We start from the raw sequence: 20473 nt of genomic DNA, 5'->3' as shown, positions 1-20473 counted from the left end.
AGGCCGCAGAGCTACTGTACAGAGGAGCCAGAAAAGGTCTCAAGATACGTCTGGTCCCAGAGCGCAGGTCTCCCCGTTGTACCTCTCCTTATCTTGAGCAGGGGAGGGAGGGCTTACTGTCAGGGGAGGGGCTGACATCCACCTGTTCCAGGTGAGGCCTTCCTTCTGCTCCCATGCAGAGGCTGTGTTAGCCAGCACATGGGCAGACCAAGTCCAGCCCGCCTTTCCACTCAGCCCCATCCAGCCCTGGGAAAATGGAAAGGGGTTTGCTTCCCGAAATGTCACAGGTTCACTGATGAGATACAGGAATGGATACCCCTGGACCAAATAGCACACCAGGTACCAAGCCAGCCAGAGCCAGGTCCAAATGTCCCCACAGCTGCTCACTCACTGTCCACCCCTCCGAGCCCAGCATCCTTGGCTGCCCCAGTTTTATTGCCCTCTTCCTAGGCTCTTATCTGCTCCCTATCCTGAGAACTCCTACTGAGCAATGAAGGCCAGTCCTTCAAAGGTCACATATTCTGTTTCCCACACCTGTGCTCTGATACTCCCCCCACTCCATTCTAGACTGTTAATGGGATTCAGGTACACAGCTTATGGACCAGACCCAAACCTGCCCTCTGGGAGCTCCCTGCCTATCAGGTAGAAAAGAGATGCGATAAAGTTGGCATTTTTGTACTTTATGTGCAAGGCACTGTTTTATGAACTCCTTTAATCTTCCCAATAATCATATGAAGATAGTCATTATTACTACCTCAGTGTGACAAATGTAGAAACTGAGATAAAGTGAGATAACTGATTCATCCATGGTCACACAGCCGGGAAGAGGAAATCGAGAGTTTGAACCCAGGCCCTCCAGTTCCAGAACGCACAGCTTAAATAATAACTCCCAGACACCTTGTCTCTCTCCAGGCATTCTCAGAGCCCCCAGCACCAGGGGAAACACCCCATCGACTAACTTAATTCAGTATGTTAGGGTTGGCAGTAGACAGCTTGTGTGCAGGCGCAGAGGTGTGAGGCAGCCTGCTCCATCCAGAGGACTACAGCCTTTCAGTAACTGCCCGACTATGAGGGAGGGTGAGAACAGAATGGTGGAGGTAGATGGGTGAGATAGACAGGGGCAGGTTAGAATCCCAGGCAAAGGAGTGTGGATTTATTTGTTGGAGAGGAAGAAGCCTTCAAAGACTTTAGGCAAGAGAAAAGCATGATCAGATTTTCCTTTTATAAAGCTCCTGTAGGCAGCAGTGAGCAAATGGACTAGAAGGAAAAAGAGGGACCAGCAAGGAGACTGTTGAAGAGCCCAGGTGAGGGCTGGGGAGACCTGCTCTACAGCAGGGCCATTGGATGGAGAGAACTCCCAAGTGAGGAGACAGGGAGGTGACAAGAGTGACCAGCGGAAGTGTCTCTGGCCTGGGTGGCCCATGGGTTCTGCTGCTATCAGCTGAGGCAGGGAACTCAGCGGGGTGAGCAACAGACTGAGGAAGGTGAGGAGCTAGGGTTTGGAAGTGTTGAAAATGAAATGCCTGGGGTACTGCCAGATGGAGATGTCTAGGAAGTTGCTTGTCTGGAGTGCAAGAGAGGTCTGCGCCGGAAGTAGACTCAGGAGTGCTTCAGCACAGAAAGAGTAACAAGCCACAGGAACGGACGAGCTCTCTCACCTGGTGAGTCTGGTGAGCAGAGGGAATTGCCAGAGAGTAGGAGGCAAACGAGAAGAGTGTGGTTTAGTGCAGGCAGGCAGAGGGGAAACAGGCAGAACAGACACAGCCCCTGCCTCAGTGCTCGGGGGTGAGGGGGAGACAGGCAGCAAAAAGCCATTCAGCCACTGTGGTGAGTGCTGCTGTAGGATCAGTAGGACTAAGGGGCATAGAGAAGTGCATCCCCCACCTCAGAGCCACCCATCCCAGATCTCCCAAGCTTAGGCCCAGAAAAGTGGGAGCCCTACCAAAGCTCTCACCAAGCAGAGGTAATGCAGCTCACTTCCCAGTTGACCCCAGACCTACAGCATAGGGCAGAAGTCCCAGGAAGCCCACTCTCTGCGCCTCCCTTCAAGGACAGAAATGGGGGCCAGAGGGGGAGCAGCCCCTGTGACCCTGCAGTGAGCATTGACACCTCACCCGCATGCGTGCACTCCAGCTGGGAGGCGGGTCAGCCACAGCTCCCTCTTTGGGACACATTTTGTTGCCAAGGACTCGGAGGAGGAGGTGCAAACACTGAAAGTCACCCTTGGGTCAGTCATGCACTGCACCTGCTCCCCTTGCCCACCCGGGACCCATCCTCAGGCCCCGTTATGAGCAGAGCTTTGATCTCTCAGAACGAAATGGCCGCCGGTTATTGCTCTGGCCAGTACAGCCGTGTGTGCGCTCAGTCCTCAGGGATGAGCACTGCGAACACAGTGGGGTCATCCGCGCGCACTTGGGCACATCACGCACGCATGCAGACCTGGTCCCCAAAACTAGGACTGCCCTCAGTGGATCTGTCGTGTTGTATCTCGTAGGCAGGGAGTGAAGTGGGGAGCTCATGGCCAAGCTCAGGAACATCTGCTTGTACCCTTCCTTCTCCTCTCCCCACTCAAGGCTGGGACCGGGGAGTGACCAGGACTGGATCTCAAGGCCCCCTTTTGGCCCTTGGAGCTAACACTTCCTGAGAGGCCTGTGCCACGAGCCAGGGTAAAGTGAGGCAGAAAAGCACTTGGTACCATGCCCAGTACACAGTAGGTGCTCAGTTAATGCATATGCCTTTCTTTTTTACCTCTGAGCACTAGGGCTAGTCTGCCTTTGCATCTGCTTTAGAAGCAAGGGCTGACCTTGAGTGAGGCCCTCGCCACCAGGGAAAGGAACATACTTAAGAAGGAATGGTTGCCTGAGGCCGGGGCAGGGCCCAGCATCACTGGCCAGGGCAGGGCCCAGCATCGCTGGCCAGGGCAGGGCCCCTGCAGGCTGTCAGTGACCTCTCCCTAGAGCCATGCTCTCAGAATTGGCAGGAGCTATGCTTTGTCTGCAACCCCGGTGAATTCCCAAGAAGGTCTACCTCTCCCCACACCTGACCCAGTAGCTTAGCTTCTCTCCAGTCAGGATCAAAGGATGCAAATTGAATTTAGAAGAACTCTGAGAAGTTTTTATTTAGGAGAGAAAATTTCATGAAGCCTCCTTTATCCCACACTGTTGGTATGGCCCCAGGAGCCTGGTATACAGTGAAAGACAGGGGTGCTGGGGTGAGACCATTCAGTAGAGTCTCAGCTGGACTGTGTTCCAGCTGTGAGACCTTGTACAAACTAAGCTCTTGGAGCCTTAGTTTCTTTGTAGGGGTGGTGAGGATTCAGTGTGCAAGCAAGTGCTGAGGACTGCTCTATGCCAGGCACTGTTCTAAGACCTGGTGAGAACAAGACCCAGACCCTGCCCTCACAGAGGCACCCAGCAGGGCCCCAGGGGTGGCCGTGGGTGCCCATCACAGCAGATTCCACCAGTTCCTCTCAGCAGGGCACTGAATATTGCTTTCATATGTCATTGTTGTTTTAGTTGCTAAGTTGTGTCCAACACTTCTGCAACCCTGTGGACTGTGGCCCACCAGGCTTCTCTGTCCATGGGATTTCCCAGGCAAGAATACTCGAGTGGGTTGCCATTTTCTTTCCAAGGGATCTTCCCAACCCAGATCAAACTCACATCTCCTGTGTTGGCAGGCGGATTCTTTTCCACTGAGCCACGAGGAAAGCCCCTATGCTTCCTTACAAATGACTGCAGAGTGCCATTGTTCCATGAGAACCTTGAGGTTTGCTGAGTGGGCAGAGTTCCTCACCTCAAGCTGAGCGGCCCCAGACAGCTACACTCTGAGCGGCCCCAGACAGCTACACTCTTCTAGTTCTTCTGTCTCGTCCCTTTATTGTTGCCCCTTTTCTCTTTCCTTGGTGCATTTGTGTCTAGTAAAGATGTTTTCTTCTGTGTCACTTCTAGAAAAAAATGAAAGATTCCAAGGCAACTTCCCACGTTGATTAAAGGAAGAACATTAATTTTTATCCTAGGCCAGAGGATGGCTCCAAAGATGCAGAGATTATACCTGTTTCAGTTCATTTATCTGGACTTCACAGTGGCCCTGTAGAATACGCTCTGACCTCCTATAGCAGCCTGGCCTTTCCTTTATCATAATGTCTAACCCACTGAATTCTGACTGCTTGTTTCCTGGCCTCACTCTAGACTGAAGCGTGTCAGGCTCAGTGAGTCCCCAGTGCCCCAACACAGAGCTCCACCCACAGCAGGCCTCCAGGAGAGTGTGTTGGATGGCTGCTAATACAGTCAGGCTGGCTTCTGGGTGCCCTGAGAGATGCCAGGCAGCAGATGCAGTCTCACCTGGTGGCTCTCCCAGCAGGTGAGCACTGAAACCGAGGTGTGAGAACAGTGCTCAGAGACCCCAGAGAAGGGAGCGCCGACTGCCAGGGGGAGAGGGTTCTGGAGAGACCTCCTGGAAGAGGTGCCCAGCCTTACCACTCCCTGACCATGCAGTTGCTGCTCCTTCCCAGGGCCGGCTGACAGATGGAAAAGGCAAGACCATCGACTGCAAGGACGCCATCTTCATCATGACCTCGAACGTGGCCAGTGACGAGATAGCACAGCATGCGCTGCAGCTGAGGCAGGAAGCTTTGGAGATGAGCCGTAACCGGATTGCCGAGAACCTTGGTATGGCATGTGGCCCGTGCTCTCTGGGTAAACAGTCAAGTGACACGGCTGCCACACTGCTCCAGGGGAAGGATGGAATTGGGTCCCAGGGACAGATGAAGGTCCTGGCTGGCATCTCTCCCTCACTGGCCGTTATTAGACACCAAGCACCCAACTAGATAGTGGAGGGAGGCCAAGAGACAGTGCCCCTACTTCCGCAAGAAAGCCCCAGGCCTCTCAGGTGACAGGAGGGCTCCAGACAGAGGCAGGGACAGAGCCACCCCAAGGTGTGGGGCCAGGAGGAGGCCATGGTTTCAGGGGACTGAAGGGATGTGCACTTAACAGGGAGGGACACTTTGGTGCAGCAAGGGGATGGCAGGTCGGAAACCTGGAGGTGGGCACGGGTGGGCCCTGGAAAGTTCTGGAAAGGGGAGTGTGTCAGGGTGGACACTGCATCTATCAGCCTTCTGTCTAGGATTGAACTCTCTAGCCCCCTTCTTACAACTTGGGACTCAAGTCTCGGTCCTGACTCTTCTCCTCTCTCCTCCCCACCTTCATGCAGTTCCTACCACACATGAGCAGTAGAAGGGCCTGGGAAGTATGCAATCCAGTCTTCTGATTGTGCAGGTGATGAGAAGGCCGAAGCCCAGAGCTCCTGAGATGTTGACCAGGATCACACAGACTGTCAGGGGCAAGACCAGGCTCTTGTCATGGAGCCAAGGTGCAGCACAGCTCCCAAAGGTCCCAGGTGTAGGGAGCAGGCAGTTTATGTTTCTGTCTCCACAGGGGACGTCCAGATCAGTGACAAGATCACCATCTCAAAGAACTTCAAGGAAAACGTGATTCGCCCCATCCTAAAAGTAAGAGTTCCTTGTCCTTCTTGCTGGAGACTCGAGTTGGAGGGGATCACCTTAGCCATCGTGAAGATGTGGAAGCCCTCCCACCTGTATCTTCCCCAGTAGAGTCCACTAATTCCTTTACCCACTCTGGGTCACTAAGCTCACCTCATCCCTAACCTGGCCCTGCAGGCTCACTTCCGGAGAGATGAGTTTCTGGGACGAATCAATGAGATCGTCTACTTCCTCCCCTTCTGCCACTCGGAGCTCATCCAACTTGTCAACAAGGAGTTGAATTTCTGGGCCAAGAGAGTAAGAGCAGGGACTGCCCGTGGGTGGGAGCGGAACATCTAGAAAGCCCTGGGCCACATGCAGACATGCTGCTGTCTGACCTGTCCCAGGCCAAGCAAAGGCACAACATCACACTGCTCTGGGACCGTGAGGTGGCGGACGTGTTGGTTGAAGGCTACAATGTACACTATGGCGCCCGCTCCATCAAGCATGAGGTGAGCCCTGAGAGAAGTGAGGCACCTCCACACCTCCCTCCCTGGTGCCCCTAGACCCATTCGCTGCACTCCCAGCATGTCCAGGCAGGCTGGGGTTTTCCTTACCCAGAGCAGACGCCCCTTCAGAACCAAAAACAATATAATCAAATAAAACCGCTGTCCAAGAGGGTAAATGAGTTTGAACTCCTACCAGCGTCAGGGAACTGGGGCTGGGAACCTCAGAAATTGATTGTACTGACTTGTTAGTACTGTCCTGCAAGCTCATGTTGTTAGCCCTTTGCAGATGAAAAAACTGAAGCTTTGAGTAAGTACTTGCCCAGGCAGCAAGTGACAGAGCTGGGCCTCCAGGCTTTGGCAATGATGACAGCTTCCCCTACCACCTGTAGGTGGAGCGCCGAGTGGTGAACCAGCTGGCGGCTGCCTATGAGCAGGACCTGCTGCCGGGGGGCTGCACCCTGCGCATCACTGTGGAGGACTCAGACAAGCAGCTGCTCAAGAGTCCTGAACTGCCCTCACCCCAGGCCGAGAGGCGTCCCCCCAAGCTGCGACTGGAGATCATCGATAAGGACAGCAAGACCCGCAAATTGGACATCCAGGCACCACTCCACCCTGAGAAGGTGTGCCACACCCTCTAGCATCTACCTACCTGCCCATACGTGCCCTCAACACCTAATAAAGCCCCCTTGGCTGTGGCGTGGTGACCGACCTACCTTCCCCTACTGCTTCTCACCCCTCTCCATCCAGCCTAAGGCCTGTTACCTCCTCACAGCCCCTGGAAGATGCCTTCTCAGCCCCACCCTAGCCCCTTCGTTGTGGGCCCCACATGTGCTCTCAGGTCTCTGGGAGGGGAGCTGCTCCTCTGCCCGCTTTACGGCAAGGAGAAGAGGGAGGTCCCTCATCTCTGTCCTTCAGCGTGATCCTCATGTCCCAGAGCCTCTGGAACTTTATCATGTTTTCTGGAAGCTCAGAAGTATGGCAACTGAGAACTGATCTGGCTGGAAGAAGACAGAGACCAGGCTGTGACCTGCTACCCTCTGCTGGCTCTCATGCTGCTGAGTCCCCAGAATGTCTCCACAGGGAGCAGAGAAGTCAGAGGCCCAGACACAGAGCTTCTGCATTTAAGCCATTGCTTCCTCTTTCCCATGCCCTAGAATTCCAAGGGGAAGGGACTCTCGGAACCCTTCCCCCTTCCACTGCCATATCATAGCTACTATTCCTCCCTGCCCCATGTTCAGGAGTCAGACCAGACCACGTCTCTCCAGCCTTGGAACTAGGCCAGCATAGGGCATCTTTAGGAAGAAGGCTGGGTACTACCCTACCCTACACGGGGTCTGGACAGACGCACCAAATGACCAAGCAAGCTTAACTCTGCGGGGCCTCCTGCAGGCGACCAACAACATAGACAGTGGAGAACTGTAGGGGGATCCTTGGGTCGGGGTGTACCCAGATGGCCATGGAGTCTGCCTCAGCCCTGTCTATACCATGGTCCTAGCTAAGTGAACATGGGATAGACAGCTCCCTCGTGCAGTCTGCATGTTAGTCACTAAGCAGAGGGACTGCACACCATCCACCAAGGCTTTCCACACACCAGGCGTGTTCAGCCTCAGGTTAATAAGCAGGGCACAGCAAGGCTTGGTACGTACATCCTTGGGAACCATCTGCAGTAGCCACCATTGAGGACCATGCCATCAGCCTCCTCTGAAGGGCCACTTTGGAAACCCTCCTTTGGTGTCAGAAAGTCTCTTCCAGGAAGCAGAAAATGGGGACAGGAATCACAGTCCCTCAGGTGATGGGGGAATATCATAACACGGCAGGTGTGGGGCAGCCGGAAGCTGGGACATGGGCTCCAGCAGATGCTGCAGCAGGCATCATCCAGCCCCTCAGGAGCTGTCTGCCGCTCTGTACCTCAGCGACTGCCACTCTTTATTAGTAGCAGTTTTGTTGTTGTGTTGTTGTTGTTTTTACTTCTTGTTCTGAAATAATTTTAGACTTACAGGAAATGACCCACAATAGTAGAGTTCCATGTACCCTTCACCAACTTCACCAACCATCTGTTAAAAATTATTAAATTATAATTATTAGAACCAGGAAATTAACATGATATGGTACTATTAGCTAATCTCTAGGCATTCAGATTTTGCCGTTTTTCCCACTGATGTCCTTTTCCTGGTCCAGAATCCAGTCGAGGATCCCATGTTGCATCTTGTTGTGCTTCTTTTATCTCCTTCAACCTGTGACAGTTCATCCTTCTTTGCCTTTTATGACCTTGACACTTTTGAAATCTCCAGGTCAGTTAAATTTGTAGAGTGTCTCTTAATTTGGGTTTGTCTGCTGTTTTCACATGCCAGATTGAGGGTCTCCATTTTGGGCAAGATTAGCCCTCAAGTGATGCTATGCCCATCCTTATAACTCAGAGCAGGTGGTACATGCTCAGGTTGTGTATACCAGTTTCTCCACTGTAAGATTACTAATTTTCCCTTTGAAATGAATAAGAATCTCATGGAAAGATGGAAACTGTACAAATGTCTTATTTATCCATTGATTTTAGCATCCATCTTGTAAATGTAAACGCATTAGTCATTCCGTCGTGTCTGACTCTTTGTGACGCTATGGACTGTAGCCCGCCAGGCTCCTATGTCCTTGGGATTCTCCAAGCAAGAATACTGGAGTGGGTTGCCATTTCCTTCTCCAGGGGATCTTCCCAACTGGCTCTTGCTTTTAACAAACATTAATATTATATTTGCCTAATGATGACATTGTTTTCTTATTCCATCTATATGTATTAATTGGTATTCTTCTGTAAGGAATAGCTGTCTCTTTTCTCCCATTTATTCAATAATTTGCCTATGAGTAAAACTAATGAATGTTTGTTTTAGTCTATGGGTTGTAGCCTACTAATAGAGTGTATTTCATTGCTCATATGGCCTAGATTTGGCCATTGGGAGCTCTCAAGTTGGCTTCTGTGTTGTTTCAATGTTGCCCCATCATTTTTTTAGTATTACCTTATTTTCTGATGCCACAAGGTGTTCCAAAGTTACTTAGACTTTTCTTGTCCCAGCCCTGACTTCAGCCATTTCTCTAAGCAACTCCTGATTCTTCTTATTTGAGAATGGTACTTAGAAACCAGGGTGGTATATTCAGTGCCCCTGAAGTGTCATTGCTTCTAGACCTTTTCAGCACACAAAGCTAGGAAATAAATAAATGTGTATATGTTAATACATGTGTCACACAGAACTGAATTTATTACTGTATCTGTCCATCTGTATATTATTAACCATGAGTCCGTATTGATGCCTACGGTTCTAATCCAGTACCACAGGGCCTGTGACTTGCTGTTATTATTAGCACTTTACAGTTCATTCTCTGCTGCTTCCTCTCCTGCTATCTCTGTTTCTTCTCTCATTCTGTTTTCTGTTCAGACTCCCATAGAGGATCTAATTCAGTCGGTCAGTGACCATCCCGTGTGGAGCACTCCTGTTGGCTAAAGTTCTCATGCCCGGCTGCCAGTCTCTTGGTTCAGTCAGCTGTGGCCAGGACCAGCAGACATGTAACTGAAAACCAGATAGCTTTTATACAGGAAAACCCAATGACCACCTTTCTGAGAAGAGAATAAGGGACAGAGCAGACCCTCTGATTCTGAGAAGCTTGAGTATCACTTCTAGAGACTCAGCTAGACCTTGTAGGTGATGTTGGACCCCTGCCTTACACTTTCATAGCATCCTCAACAGTACTTAGCTCAGTTGCATTACTTGTTCTTTGTTTGCCTTTGTCATTAGAGTGTAAGATCCACAAGGGCAGATACCCAGTTCTACTCACTGTCCTGTTCATAGAAGCTGACACAGAGCCGTCACATGATGGCTGCTCCAGGTATTTGGATGGGTGGGTAGGCCCTGCAGCAAGCACAGATCTTCACAGTGAGGCCTATGAACAGCTGAAATAAACAGGTATATGTATTTGCTCACATACACATAAAGTAATTTTAGAAGAGACAATAATTGGGTAGAGAGGAAACAGCAATGGAAGGGTAAATTAACTATTTTTTTGTAATTTTATATTGAATTTTGAACCTTTATTAATGTATTACCTGTTCACAATTATAAAATACTAAGAATAAAAAAGGAAAATCATACTGAAGGGCATAGAACATGATCTGACAAATGAAAAGACATCGTTCTTGGAAAGAACCTATATAATTAATAAACAATTCAGAACTACTGTTTTCTGAGTCTAGGAGATACAAGTAGTAGCCTGTCAGTTACTTCAATTCCACCTGGAGAGTGTGCAAACTAGAGGATAAGTAAATGTAACTACTATCATTGTATACCATAAATAGAATCATAAGAGAATGGAAAGAGACGCATTGGTACCTGTTTCTGGACTGCACAGACTGTATGTGACTCTGGAGAAAAGGAGAAAGTGGTGGGAAATGCTAGAGAGGCAAGTATCCTGACTTCACAGTGCCTTGAATGCCATACTAAGGAAATAAAACAGCCATATTGGTATTTTTAAAAGGACCTTTTCATTGCAGTATGCAGAATGTTTTGGGGTGACTTCTAACCAATAGACAACAGAGTAGTCCCAGGCAAACTTCCTTCCCACATCAAATATAGAAATATTGAATATTATGTAGCCAAAAAAACGTTTGACACACAATTGAACTTGAAACTGAAAATGGGAAGTCCCAAGGTGCCAGAAATGAATGGGAACCCAGAAGTCAGAGGATGTGTGAGTCAAGGTCAAAGAGTTTATCGAGACTGGGGATCTACCTATTGGCTGAGTGCTGGGCCTTCACCACTGAAACAGGAGTCTCAAAGGACCACTTCCTTGTAAAATGAAGACCAGAAAAACACTGCTCCTTATCAGTAGGGAAATATAAGAAAGTCTAACATCACTTAGGGTTATAAGTAGAAAGACTCATCTACAAACAAACTAATACATTTGCCATTTGTGAGAATGTGGTCCAAATTCACAGTACCCAAGTATTACTAGACTGTCAAGATGAAAAATTAACAAAAAGCCTGTCCTGGGCTATAGAATCCTTTGGAAGCAAACACAAAACTGTTCAGCAAGGATATTCTTGTAACCAAGTTTTCACAAAGGAACCTTTGGGAAAACAAGTCCTGTTGAAATGAGCATACAGGGAAAACACCCTCAAACAAAGGAGAAGAAGAGAAAGGAAAAAGAAGCAAACCAGAAGGAGAAGAAACGCAACAGATGCCACCGGTAGAAGAATCTGCACTCCAAGAATTGTAACAGAAGAATCTGAATTTAAAAGAAGTATGTGTAAAATGTTTAGAGAAAATAAAAGGGAAAAAAATGTTCAGAGAAGTAAGGGGAAGATTAGAAACCATAAGGCAAAAAAGGATGGTATGGTGAACTTGAAAAAAGAACCTTTGTTCTAGGTGGTTTTCTCAGATTTATTTCCGTGTTTTTCACCCTCAACAATTTTCTCTATTAGTGATTTTTGGGCTCCAAAATCACTGCAGATGGTGATTGCAGCCATGAAATTAAAAGATGCTTACTCCTTGGAAGGAAATTTATGACCAACCTAGACAGCATATTAAAAAGCAGAGATATTACTTTGTCAACAAAGGTCTGTCTAGTCAAGGCTGTGGTTTTTCCAGTGGTCATGTATGGATGTGAGAGTTGGACTATAAAGAAGGCTGAGTGCCGAAGAATTGATGCTTTTGAACTGTGGTGTTGGAGAAGACTCTTGAGAGTCCCTTGGACTGCAAGGAGATCCAACCAGTCCATCCTAAACGAAATCAGTCCGGGGTGTTCATTGGAAGGACTGATGTTGAAGCTGAAACTCCCAATATTTTGGCCCCCTGATACGAAGAGTTGACTCATTGGAAAAGACTCTGATGTTGGGAAAGATTGAAGGCAGGAGGAGAAGGGACGACAGAGAATGAGATGGTTGGATGGCATCACTGACTCAATGGACATGAGTTTGGGTAGACTCCAGGAGTTGGTGATGGACAGGTAGGCCTGGTGTGCTACAGTTCATGAGTTCGCAAAGAGTTGGACACAACTGAGCGACTGAATTGACTGTGATCCTAATTGACTTAGATATGAAATAACAGAACCATTAAGTACTGAATCTCTAAAGATTTGGGTCACCTGCTGGGCTCTAAGGAACTGACCTGGGACAGGGGGAACACCCCTTCAGTGTGGAGTAAGTGGGCAGATATCAGTGTGTCACCTCTAGGGCCATGATCAGAAGTAAGGAACACACGTCCACCATAATCCTGGAACTGTTTGCCCACCATCCTCCAAGAGTCATTCCAGTCCAACCCCAGTATGCCTCACAGGTTTGTCACAGTAATTTCAAGAGGTCTGAACCTCAGTGGTCATCTGTACCATCACCTCATCACATAGTGTTCCCTTTCCGAACATTTCCCTGTGCCCCCTGAGCTCTTCCTTCGATCAATAACATTTTTTTTATATAAGCGTTTTGTTGGAATGTTTGTGCCATCTCTTCACCATTTTGTTGTCATTGTTACTGAAGTATAGTTATTTACAATATTGTATTAGTTTCAGGTGAACAGCAAAGGGATCTGTTTATACTTGTGTATACATTTTTTTCCAATTCTTTTCCATTATAGTTTATTACAGGATATTGAATATAGTTCCCTGCGCTGTACAGTAAATCCTTGTTGTTTATTTTATACATGGTAATTTGCATTTGTTAATCCCATACTCCCAATTTATCCCTTCCCATGCTTCCACTTTGGTATTCATAAGTTGTTTTCTATGTTTGTGAGTCTGTTTTTATTTTGTAAATAAGTTTGTTTGTACTTCTTATACTCCACATATGAATGGTATAATATTTATCTCTGCCTGACTTACTCCACTTACTAAAGTAATCTGTAGGTCCATCCATGTTTCTGCAAGTGACATCACTTCATTCTTTTTTATGGCCGAGTAATATTCAGTTGTATTTATATACCACATCTTCTTTATCCATTTCTCTGTTGATGGGCACTTAGGTTTCTTCCATGTCTTGGCTGTTGTAGACAGTGCTGCTATGAACATTGGGGTGAGTATATCTTTAGAAATTAGAATATGTTTTTTTCGGGTGTATGGCCAAGAGTGGGATTGCTGGATCATATGTAGTTGTATTTTTAGTTTTTTAAGAACCCTCCAATGTTCTTAGTGGCAGTATCAAGTTACATTCCCACTAACAGTATAGAAGGGTTCCCGTTCTGATAATTAGCAGTGTTGAGCACCTTGTCATGTGCCTGTTGGCCATCTGTATGTCTTCTTTGGAGAAATGTCTGTTTGGATCTTCTGCCCATTATTTTTTATTTGTGTGTGTGTTACTGAGTTGTATGAGCTGTTTGTATAGTTTGGAAATTAAGCCCTTGTCTGTCACATCATTTGCAAATACCTTCTGCCAGTCCACAGGTTGTCTTTTCATTTTGTTTATGGTTTCCTTTGCTGTGCGAAAGCTAATAAGTTTGATTAAGTCTGATTTGTTTATTTTTGCTTTTATTTCTATTGCATGGGAGACTGACCTAAGGAAACATTGCTGTGATTTGTGTCAGAGAGTGTTTTTCACCTTGACTGTCCCCTGAAGATATCGTTTACTCTGGCTGTCCCTTAAGATGCTTCTTCCCCTGTACCCCTCTTAGACAGAAGCTGCTTTTATCATCAGACGCAGCAAATGAGCCCCCACTGCTTCTCTGTGGTTATTGCTCATCCTTCCTCCTAGCTTTTTTTAATTCAGCAAGTGACTATTCCAGCCCTTCTGTCATTGCCCTGTCTACTGACCTCTCAACAACTGTCCCTCCTACAAGGAAGATCTTAGGCCCCATATCACTTTCCCCCTTCCTCAGTACATGCCATCATTCTTGGTGGCTTCAGCTTCCCATGAATGATTTATCCAAAACGCTACTTTGCTCACATTTAGTGATTTTTTTATGCCCCTGCCCACCTCAGTCACTTGTATCATGGTCACATCTGAGTTTTATCAACAGTAACTGTACTTCCTCCAAAACCCCCATCCTTCTCCAGCCAATCTAGTATCCTAAGTAAATAAAGAACTTTTACAACTCAACAATAAAAAGACAATTTAAAAATAGGAAAACAGACATCAGAATAGACATTTCTCCAAAGAAGATACATAAATGGCCAATAAGCACATCATTAGCCACCAAGGAAATGCAAACCAAAACCATGAGATATTTCTACACACTGACTAGAAGAGGTATAATAAAAAGAGACAATAGCAAGTATTGGTGAGGAAATGTCTAGATAGACAAAAGAGAAAGTAGATTAGTGGTCGCCTGGGGCTGAGGGAACAGGGGAATGGGAATGACTGATAACGGATACAGGACTTCTTTTGAAAAGATGAAAATGTTAGGGAATTATGTACTGGTGATTGTTGTACAACTTTGTGCAATCACTAAATCATGCTTTTTCAAAGGGTAAATTTTATGATGTGAGTTATCTCAATTTTTATATCAAAAGATTATGCATTGGTTTTTAAAAATCCTTTAAAATAATTTTGTTTGTCTGTTGGCTGTGCTGGATCTTTGTTGCTACACACAGGCTTTTGCTAGCTGTGGTGAGCAGGGCCTGCTCTGCAGTGCGGTGCACGGGCTTCTCGTTGCAGTGGCTTCTCGCTGCGGAGCATGGGCCCTAGAGCACATGAGCTTAGTTGCTCCCTGGCATGTGGGATCTTTCCAGACCAGGATCAAACATGTGTCCCCTACACTGGCAGATAGATTTTTAACCACTGGACCACCAGAGAAGTCCCTAAAATAAGTATTTATAATGTATCAAAGTTAAAGGTCAAGAGAACAAGAAGACAAGCCACATACTGAAAGAAATAATTGCAAAACATACATCTGATAAAGGACTGGTGTCCAAAATATACAAAGAACTCTTAAAAATCAACAGTAAGAAAATGAACAACCAGCTTACAAAATGGGCAGAAGATCTGAACAGATATCTCTCCAAAGAAGATATATCAATGGCAAATAAAAATATAAGAAGATGCTTAACATCACATGTCATCAGGGAAATGCAAGTTAAGAAGCAAAATACCACCACACATCTGTTAGAATGGCCAAAATCCAGAACACTGACAACACCAGCTGCTGACAACGAAGCAACAGGAACTTTCTTTCACTGCTGGTGGGAATGCAGAAAGGTAGGGCCACTTCGGAAGACGGTCTGGCAGTTTTTTAACAAAGCTTTACTTTTACCATGCAATCCTATAATCATACTCATTGGTATTTGCCCAAAGGAGTTGAAAATAACATGTCCACACAAAAACCTGCACACAAAGGTGTATAAAGCTTTATTCATAATTGCCAGAACTTGGAAACAGCCAAGATATTTTCAGTTGGCAGATGCATAAGCAAACCGTGGTACATCCAGACAGTGAAATATTATTTAACTACTACAAAGAAATGAGCTGTCGGGAGGAGAGGGATAGATTGGGAGTTTGGGATTGACATGTACACATTGTTTTATTTAAAATAAAAATAGCTCTCCGTGGAAAAAAATTTTTAAGGAAAATAAGCTATCAAGCCAGAAAAAGACATGGTGCTGCTGCTAAGTCGCTTCAGTCATGTCCAACTCTGTGCGACCCCATAGACGGCAGCCCACCAGGCTCCCCCGTCCCTGGGATTCTCCAGGCAAGAACACTGGAGTGGGTTGCCATTTCCTTCTCCAATGCATGAAAGTGAAAAGTGAAAGTGAAGTCGCTCAGTCGTGTCCAACTCTTAGCGACCCCATGGACTGCAGCCTACCAGGCTCCTCTGTCCATGGGAGTTTCCAGGCAAGAGTACTGGAGGGGGCTGCCATTGCCTTCTCTGGAAAAAGACATGGAGAAACCATAAATTCATATCACTAAGTGAAAGAAACCAATCTGAACTACATACTGTATGATTCCATTCTGGAAAAGGTAAAGCTACTGAGAGAGTGAAAAAAGAAATGTAGGGTTGCCTGAAACTTGAGTGGGGAGCAAAGATGAACATATAAAGTACTGGGAGTTTTTAAAGCAGTGAAATTATTCTGTATGATAAGGATGGGTACTTGACGTTAAACATTTGTCAAAACCCATGGAATGGACAAGAGTAAACCCTAGTAAACTATGAAATTTGGTTGATAATGATGTGTCAATACTGGTTTATCAGTTGTAACAAATGTACCATTTTGATGCTGGTGTTGATAGTGGGGAGACTTTGGGGCAGGGCTGAGCAGGTGTGAAGTGTGGGAATTCTGTATTTTCCAGTCAGTTTTGCTGTGAATCTAAAGCTACTCTAAAAAATAAAGTTTATTAATTTTGAAAAGCAAAACCACATGTTGATAGAGCTATATCAAAGAAGTCAGGATTCATATTTTAAAAGATTAAAATTACAAAACTGTCTTAGGGTCACCCTCCACTTGATTTCTGCGGCTTCTCTGGGCAAACTTAGACACAGAATAGATGCTTACCTAGTGCTTGCTGGAAGAGCAAATCACTCAATAAGCTTTCTATTGCATAATTTCATGATTTGAGATTTTATCTTTGGTAGCTTCTTCCCATTATAACAACTCCTTATCCAGGGCCTTTTTCTGACAATTATGTTAAAGAAATAGAATTTCCTGATGACTAAAGCATACAGCTTAAAGTCCTCACAGTGCGGCAGTTAGCATCCTCAGAGCAGTCTGAGAGTCAGGCAGAAGCAGCACTGTCTTGTGTGACCCAGGTCTCAGAGGTACCACACCATTGTTTCTACCATAGTCTTGCCATTAGAAGTGAGCTTTCTATGGAAAACAGGATGGAGAGGCCTCAAACAATTAAAAATAGAACTAACATATGACCCAGCATTCCACTTCAGGGCACTGATATTGAAAAGACATATGCATCTCCATGCTCACTGCAACATTATCTAAAGTAGCCAAGGTTTGGGAATAACCTTCCTGAGTCCACTGATGGACAAATGGATAAAGAAAATGTGAGCCATAAACACATCCTGGAATATTAGCCATTTTAAAAATATGAAATCTTGCCATCTGGGCCATGAATGGACCTTGAGGATCTCACTTATATGTGGAATCTTTAAAAAACAATAACAACAACAAAAAAAGTTATGGATACAGAGGAACAATTTGGCGATTGCCAGAGGCATGGCAAGATATGGGAGGTGGGTGAAATGACTTAATGGGGTCAAAGGTACAAAGTAAATTTCTAGTTATAAAATAAGCCATGGGGATGTAATATGAAAAAAAAATGTGACTGTGTATGGTGACGGATGTTAACTAGATATTGTGATCATTTTTGCAATATATACAATTGAATCATTATGTTACACACCTGAAACTAACAATGTTATGTCAATTAAACTTCAGTACAAAAAAATCAAAAGAATTGCATCTTGTACCTGGAAAAGAAAGTAACATATCTCTACTTCTCTCCAGAACTTAGGAGGGGAATTAAGCTCCATCTTCTAAAACAGCAAAGAATTTCTATGCATATCTTTAAAGACTGCCCATGCCTGTCTGACTGTTTGTGACCCATGAACTATATATAGCCCACCAGGCTTCTCTGTCCATGCTATTCTCCAGGCAAGAATACTGGTGCATGCGTGCTCAGTCAGTGTGTCTGGCTCTTTGTGACCCCATGAACTGTAGCCCATCAGGCTCCTCTGTTCATGGGATTCTCCAGGCAAGAATACTGGAGTGGGTTGCTATTTCCTTCTCCAGGAGATCTTCCCAACCCAGGGATTGAACTCGGGTCTCCTGCTTGGCAGGCAGATTCTTTACCACTACGTCACTTAGGAAGCCCAGAAGGCAATAGAGTGACATCTTTATAAAGTGCTAAAAAATGAAACTGTCAACTCAGCATTCTATAGACAGTAAAAATGTCTCAAAAATGAAAATTAAATACTTTTTCAGACAAATGCAGGTTAAGAGAATTCATTACCATTAGACTTGGATTACAAAAATATTACAGAAAGTTTTTCAGGAAGATGGACTGTAGTATCAGAGAGAAGCTTGGATCTACATAAAGAAATGTAGATCTCAGTAAGTGGTTAAAATGTAGGCAAAGCCTGGCCTTGTTTGTACTTTGCTTGGAAGGACCACGCAGCTTTGGAAGCCCAAACAGATGATGGCCTGTGTGCTGATGGTCTCCAAACAGATAAACGCATCTTTGATTGCATAGGATCTCTTCTCTGTAACCCAGGGAAACTTTGGCATGGTAATTATAAAACCTCACTAGGGACTTGAATTCTCTTGGAGTGATGGCGTCACTGAAATCGTACCCCTTCCAGGAAGTCTCATCAAAGAATTAGAAGTTGCAGTAATGGCAGATACCTAGGTGAAGCAGAAACAATATAGAAAACAACAGGAAAACTTCCCCCCAATCTATGATATCTCGAGAGAGAAGAGAGAATATAGCCATGAAATGAAAACAAGATTCTTCTTTTAAAAGTAATAACAGAAGAGAATAACTTCTGGAATTTTAATTTTTTTAATCCATAAAATAATTGGAAGATAAACGAGAAAATCTCCCAAGAAGTAAAACAAAAAGGAATGGAAAATGTGACAGGACATATAAAGTTAGAAAAAGCAATTAAGAATGCCCAACATCCATCTAATAAGAGTTTTAAAAAGAAAGCAGAGATTAAGTGAGGCAGAGAATATTATCAAATAAATAGCACAAGAAACTGCCCATCACTAAAGGACATGAGTTTTTAGGCTGAAAGGACCCACCAAATGACCAATGGTTGAAAACAGATTCTTACACAGGCATATCACCATGAAATATCAAAACCCTCAGGACATGAAGATTCTAAAAGATTCCAAAAGAAAAATAAATTCACATACAAAGAGTAAGGAACCATATCAACATCCCTCAAAAGCAATGTAGGAAGCTAAAAGACAGCGGTGAAATTATGAGAGAAAATTATTTTCAACCTAGAAATACAAACCTAGCCAAATTATTAATCAAATGTAATGGTCCAGTAAACATGTTCAGATATGGTCGCAAAAAATATTCCTACTTTGCACCCATTCTCAGGAAGCTACTTGAGGAAGTGCTCCATTAAAACAAGGAAATAAGATAAAGAAAGTCACAGAATTCAAAAAGCAGGGGATCTGGCCCAATAGATACACAAAGGCATATTGCAGGACAAAGCTCTATAGAACAACAGCTAGTCCAGATTCATGCAGGAGGACAGAAGGTATATTAGTCAGCTTTTTCTGTGTAATTAAACCTCAGGGGCTTGCAACAATATTTTTCATGTTCATGGCTCTGCATGTTGGCTAGGGTTCAATCAATACAGCTGTGCTCAGGTGGGATTACCTCTAGATTGAGGTTTAGGTTCAAATCTTCTCCCCACGTTTTCGCGTTCTTGAACCAAAAGCTATCCAAACCATGTCCTTTTCATGGTGGTTTGCGGAAACTCAAGGAGCAAGCCAGATTACACAAGCACATTGAACTTCTCTGTTCCCCTCATGTCTATTAAAATTTGTGAGCTAAAACAAGTCACAGGGCCAAGCTCAACATCAATGGGACAGGAAAATATATTCCTCCTACTTTGAGAAAGATACTGCAAAGTCACATGGCAAAAGCAGAGGTGTATAATTCTCTAACTGGAAGGAAGTGAGGGACTGGGAACAGTAATCCAGTCTGCCCCAGAAAGCTCCAGGAGAGATCTCTCCAGGAAATAATAGTAATAATGGGACTGATAGAAGACTTGACATGTCTGTGTGGAAAAGAGGAGCTCCAAGAATTTTACAGTTTCTTAGGAGAGTGATTACTATAGAGGCTTAGGAAGCTAAGCAAATGAAAAACAGGTTATTATTGGGACTTCCCTGATGATTCAGTGGCTAAGACTTTATACTCCCAGGGCAGGGGGCCCAGGTTCCATCCTTTTAGATCCTGCATGCCCAACCAAGAGTTCACATGCAGCAGCTAGGATCCTGCATGCTGTAATGAAGATCGAGGTCCCGCATGCTGCAACTAACACCCAGAACAGCCGAATAAATTAAAAAATATATTTTTTAAGTAGGCAATTATTACTTCTTGGAAAAGCAAAAATTCATACAGGGAAATTAATTTAATCATGGTACATATTTTATGCATACATGACAGACAAAAAGTCCAACCAAATGACATAACTAAAATTTGCGTGCAAATGCATTTTTTTTTCAACTACAGTTTTTCATGTACTTCAAGACACATATGTTATAAAAACTGGAATCTGAAAATCTGAAGTCCAGATCCTTCAAAACCACTACCAGCCAGGGAATGGCTGTGACATAGATGTTATTGCCATGTGCAAACATGATAGCTGTTTCCAGTGGCATGACTGGATAGCTGCCATTCCTGGAGATTTCAGTCCACCCAGCACGTCAGTATTATCTGAGGAAAGAATGTAAGTCCGAGTTTTCATTTATACTTTCTGGAAAAATCAAGAAAGCGCCAATATCAGAACTTGCAGAAGAAAATATCAATGGTTTGGAAGAAAATTACTGATGATTG

The 20473-nt window shown here is 45.1% G+C and overlaps 1 protein-coding gene across 1 annotated transcript in view; it reads left to right on the top strand.

The window, feature by feature from the left end:
* The window catches only part of CLPB (ClpB family mitochondrial disaggregase), a 139540-nt gene extending 132859 nt beyond the window's left edge, over window positions 1-6681 (top strand). The window contains exons 12-16 of the mRNA XM_069554581.1: window positions 4511-4667; window positions 5433-5506; window positions 5675-5794; window positions 5884-5988; window positions 6375-6681. Of these exons, the coding sequence (XP_069410682.1) occupies window positions 4511-4667; window positions 5433-5506; window positions 5675-5794; window positions 5884-5988; window positions 6375-6623 (705 nt within the window). The 3' untranslated portion in view covers window positions 6624-6681. The remainder of the gene's footprint in view (window positions 1-4510; window positions 4668-5432; window positions 5507-5674; window positions 5795-5883; window positions 5989-6374) is intronic.
* Window positions 6682-20473: the final 13792 nt, after the last annotated feature.

The sequence above is a fragment of the Ovis canadensis genome, chromosome 15 (genome assembly GCF_042477335.2).
Source record: "Ovis canadensis isolate MfBH-ARS-UI-01 breed Bighorn chromosome 15, ARS-UI_OviCan_v2, whole genome shotgun sequence".
Lineage (NCBI taxonomy): Eukaryota > Metazoa > Chordata > Mammalia > Artiodactyla > Bovidae > Ovis > Ovis canadensis.
Note: the sequence above shows the minus strand (reverse complement) of the source record. Positions and strands in the feature narration are given on the sequence as shown.